This window comes from Glycine soja, chromosome 3 (genome assembly GCF_004193775.1).
Source record: "Glycine soja cultivar W05 chromosome 3, ASM419377v2, whole genome shotgun sequence".
Taxonomy (NCBI): domain Eukaryota; kingdom Viridiplantae; phylum Streptophyta; class Magnoliopsida; order Fabales; family Fabaceae; genus Glycine; species Glycine soja.
The window spans coordinates 18,317,211-18,322,007 of NC_041004.1; the positions used below are offsets into that span (position 1 = coordinate 18,317,211).

The 4,797-nt window shown below is 30.7% G+C and overlaps 1 protein-coding gene across 1 annotated transcript; it reads right to left on the reverse strand.

Moving 5' to 3' along the window:
- Positions 1-726: 726 nt before the first annotated feature.
- LOC114406238 (7-deoxyloganetic acid glucosyltransferase-like) lies at positions 727-4,388 on the reverse strand. Its single transcript, XM_028368886.1, has 2 exons — positions 3,786-4,388; positions 727-1,711 (listed from the first exon to the last, which is right to left on the reverse strand). Exons 1-2 carry the CDS (start codon positions 4,303-4,305, stop codon positions 783-785), a joined length of 1,449 nt encoding a protein of 482 aa, XP_028224687.1. The 5' UTR covers positions 4,306-4,388; the 3' UTR covers positions 727-782.
- Positions 4,389-4,797: the final 409 nt, after the last annotated feature.

The following is a 4,797-nucleotide window of genomic DNA, read 5'->3' on the forward strand; positions in this document are numbered from 1 at the left end:
TTTAATGTGTTGCTTTACTATATTGTTGAAATGTTTAATTAATATGTTATTTATAAATATTATGTTATTATTTTTAGATGAAGTAGACTCTTACGAATATACGAGTTGAGTCCACGAGTCGAATTTATGAAACTTTCACGATTCTGTGTAAACTCTTAGTTTAATAATCTTGCTTGTAAGAATTAAATGCATGTGGTTATATTTGGTTTGTGCAATGTCCTTTTTGGTTGGCATTGCACCGTGTTTAATTATGTAGGTTTCTATATTATTTTGAGATATTCATATATATTTCAGGGGAGCATTTGCTAAAACTTTGGTAAACAATTCTTTGAAATACAATTTATTTTACCAAATAATATTACATTTATTTTCTTAGGTAGAGCTACTCTTAAATAAAGCTTGCAGGACTATAATGGGAATTTGTGTGCTGGTTATAGTTGAAATCTCATTGTGATATCACTAGATTTTACTAACTCATAAGGATCGGGTCTAGCTAGTATTGTTAGAGAGTTAGAGTAGTTTGCATGACTTAAAATTAGCAAAATAACACAGATTTCAAAGTGGAAACCTTAAGACAATAAGGAAGTACTGTATAGCCTATTTACAAATAAACAACGGAACCAAAAGGGAAAAAGAAAACACATTATATGAAGAATGATAAGAGAAAAATATTTAAGCTTTAAGTTAAAAATTATTACATATATAATAGGTATTGTTAGATTGCAGTTAAAAGAAAGCACATTTCATCATTGTTCTTCTACAAAAAGAAACATATGTTCTACTCAATACTTTTTCCTTATCTTCATTGACATTATGTCCTCTATCATTTTCTCTATATTATGATAAGAAGAACCAGTTTCTTTGATACTATCACGGGCTTTTTTCGCAATCTCATCCACGGACCTTTTGAGTCCTTCTATCTGATTCTCCAGCACATTCTTCACCATGTTCTCAATAACCAACCTATCATAGGTTCCATCTATATCAATTCCAATCCCCCATTGCTCACTCACACACCTATTGTTGACCGTTTGATCAGCCATCAACGGCCAACATAGCATAGGCACACCTTCAACAATACACTCCAATATAGAATTCCAACCACAATGTGTCAAAAACCCTCCTACTGAAGGGTGGGCCAGAACCTCCTCTTGTGGGGCCCAATCCACTAAAAGACCCCTCTCTTTAGTCCCTAACTCAAGTTCTATAGGTACATTAATGTTTTCCATAATACCTTCTCTATTGATCAAGTCTCTTCTCATAACCCACAAGAAAGGCTTCATACTATTCACCAAACCATGCCAAAATTCTAATAACTGCTCATGTGACAGCTTCACTACAGTGCCAAAGCTAACATACAAAACTGACTTTTCCTTTTGATGGTTAAGCCATGTTATGCAAATTTTGTCTTCTTTTCTCAAATGAAGGGATGATGAACTATTGTTTGTGATTTGAGTCTTGATGAGAGTGTGGAGAGGGCCAATGGTGTAGACTTTGGGAAATATAGTACTTAGCATAGTGATGATGGGGGCTTCTAGCTGGTCAAAGGTATTGAGTATAAGACCAGAAGCTCGAGTCATGGCTAGGGTTTCTTTGATGTAGAATTCAAGGCCATTGCTTCCAGGTTTCAATCTGAAGACAGATGGAAGATCACGATCTCTCAATAAATTCTCTAATCCTGGGATGCTTGATAGCACCTTATCTATATCTTCTGCATTTTATGTACAAGTTAATGAAATTTGTCAAGCTTCTAAGCATAATAAGAGTAAAGTGCTACTAGACTAATCATCAAGAATCGAAGAAAGTTTCTATATCAAATTAAATATTACCAAATTTCATTAAATGTTGACCCGAAGGTAGACTTCTCTCATTGTTTTTAATTCTATAAATGCTAATTGCTGTACAAAAAGTGGATTTCTTGAATATCATGTATGTGATTAGCATTTATTAATCAAAGAAATCCATTTTAATTTCTTTACAGCAATCAAAGAAACCTATTAATGCAAACTTGTTTGTTCGGTAATATATATTATATAAGCCGGAATTTTTAAAAAGTTACATACATTAAATCTTTGTTATTTATGTATGATTATCTGCTTAGATTTATCTCTTTCATTTTTATATAAAAATTATTCTCTCACTACATATGTTCCTATTTAATGATTTGTAAATTAACATAAATTAATATTGCCAGGAAACTAACAAGAATTATATTTTTTTTATTAAAATTTTGCACTAATTGGAAATTCTAAGAAAAAGGAAAAATTATTAACTTTTAAGGAACTCTGCTTTGCAGTTTGCACTAAGCCCGCTTTGTATTTTATATTAAACAATCACGCATTAAAATTGTTATATGTTCTACATACAATAATAGACAGATAATTAGCAAATTAAATAATTAAGCTAATACTGGGTGTGTTTTTAATTAGGTGGGTATATGTAAAATGGATTTTGTAAAATATTGATTTTAGTTAAAATTACTCTGAAGCGAAGTGACTTATGTTTAAATATTTTTATTCTAAAAATAAGTTTGTATTAAAATTTAGAATATATCTTTTATCTAACACATATAACTTATTCAAAATTGTCAATTCAAACTACATTTTAGGTTGCAAATCAATTATTCAATGTGACCAAACATATAAATTTATACTTTTTCTTAGCAATTACAAATATTTACTTAAAATCATTTTTTTAATATTTTATAATCCAACATATATTAAAACATTTATTGAATAATTTGTTAATATACTAAATTAAACTCAATCAATCACTTTGAAAACTGATTATAAATAAGGAATTGGCATCCTCTTACTAACATAATTATATAAAGTAGATATTAGAAAAATATGATTAAATGATACTTATATCTTGGTTTTGTTTTCTGTAACTCTTGTTTGGGATTGCCACTCCTTGTGGTTATATTTTGTTTTCTGATATACGAATTGTTTTGTCTTTTCCAAAAAGAATGATACTTAAATGATGTATCCATGTATAAAACAGTCTAAAAATGAAAATACAGAAGTGTGTGGAAAGAATAAGAGTAATGGTCTATATTTTATATTACTGTATAGATCAAATAGATGTGATTATAAGTAAACATTTTGATTAGTATTACAATTCTTTGAATTTAATTAGTTTGAACTTAAATTGGAATAGTTGTACAAGCTAAACATTTTGATTAGAATCATTGCATATGATCAATTTAATTGAAATTAACCGAATTGTCGGCACAGGCCGACTACACGGGAATTACATATTCAACAAATATTTTAAAACTCGTTGCTTTTTTATTGCTTCAAAAACGAAAAGGAGAAAAGACAAAGCAAGAAAACAGAAGCAAAAGATTCTTTACTCAACCCATGTAATTTAAAAATTCACAATGATTAACTTATTGTTGGTTCAACAGTTTCCAATATGCATCTCACTCCCGTGTGTTATTAACTACTCCTATAAAATTAAGAGAGATTTATAAAAAAAATGTAAATTTTAACAAAAATTGATTTAATAATAAAAAATGTATTTAAAATAGTGTGTTGCTAATATTTTTAATTATACTTTTATAAATTAAAAATTAAAAGTCTAACTAATTAATATCTATAAAATAAATATGTTTACCAAAGAAAGCTAAAACATAAATGATTTGTTTGGTATAAATTAGAAATTTACATATAGAGAGAGTATTTGTATCTCGCATAAATTAGTAAAACTTTAAATTTGGATAATAAAAAAATAAAAGAAAAGAAAAATAGGCTATAATTGAAACTTCAAATTTATTAACTAACCTGGATCCTGCATATCCACCGCTTCCTCCCGAATAACTTTGCTTATGTGAATCGTAACCCACGTGCAAGTGGCACTGTACGTGCGGAAAGTTAGCACCGGAATCCCGAACTCTTCAGCAGCATCCATAGCAATCGTTGACATCATTCCATCGACAATCATGCAAGAAGGTGGGCCCCACAGACAACGTTTCTCGACGAGGCTCGACAACAACTCCCGGAACTCTAGGGCAACCTTGGACCTGCTGGCCGGAGACACCATTACGCTAAAATCGTTCGGAGGATGGCCGTCGGGCACTCCATCGTTGACGGTTGCGAAGTTGAAATTGGGGAATTGGGTGTGAAATGAGGGTAAGTCTGTGAATTGGAGGAGGCGATTGTGGTTGTGGCGTGTGTTGACGAAGGTGATTCTGTGGCCTTTTTGGGAGAGAAGTTTGGTTAGGTTAAACATGGGTTTGATGTGGCCTTCTGCTGGAAAGGTTAAAGCCAATATGTGAGGTGCTGCTGATGAGTGCTCTTCCATCTTTGCTGGCTAGCTATCAGTGCGTTTGTTTCTACACACAGGGTGTTAAATAAATAAAGTATAGGCCACGACAGAGAAGTAAATTGGAAATCACGTAGTGTGATAAATCCAAGAAGTACTACTATTATATATTAAGAAAGTAATTTTTTTAACTAGATTTGGTAGCGTTGCACAATAAATTATTAGGTAATTGACGACTACTTTTTCATTTGTGATTTCAACATTTGATAATATGACATGTGAAAAAATAAATATTTTAAATTGATTTAGAAGAATGTTATATTTCATAATTAGATCTCTTAAATTAAGGATAACAATGTTAATTCTTGTTAGGTTGTCAATGAGTATATGTTTGATTGTTCACATGTCAGTGTAATTGTTGATTGTTGATCGGAATGATAGATGGTGGTTCTGAAACATCTAATTGTGAGTGCATGTAAGTTAGATTTTTTTTTTCAACATGATTTATTTCATATCCAAAAATCAATCAAG

Coding starts and splice junctions, on each gene's coding strand:
- LOC114406238 (XM_028368886.1), bottom strand. CDS start 4,305: ATGGAAGAGCACTCATCAGCAGCACCTCACATATTGGCTTTAACCTTT. Junction 1,712..3,785: donor GGTGGATATGCAGGATCCAG/GTTAGTTAATAA, acceptor CATAAAATGCAG/AAGATATAGATAAGGTGCTA.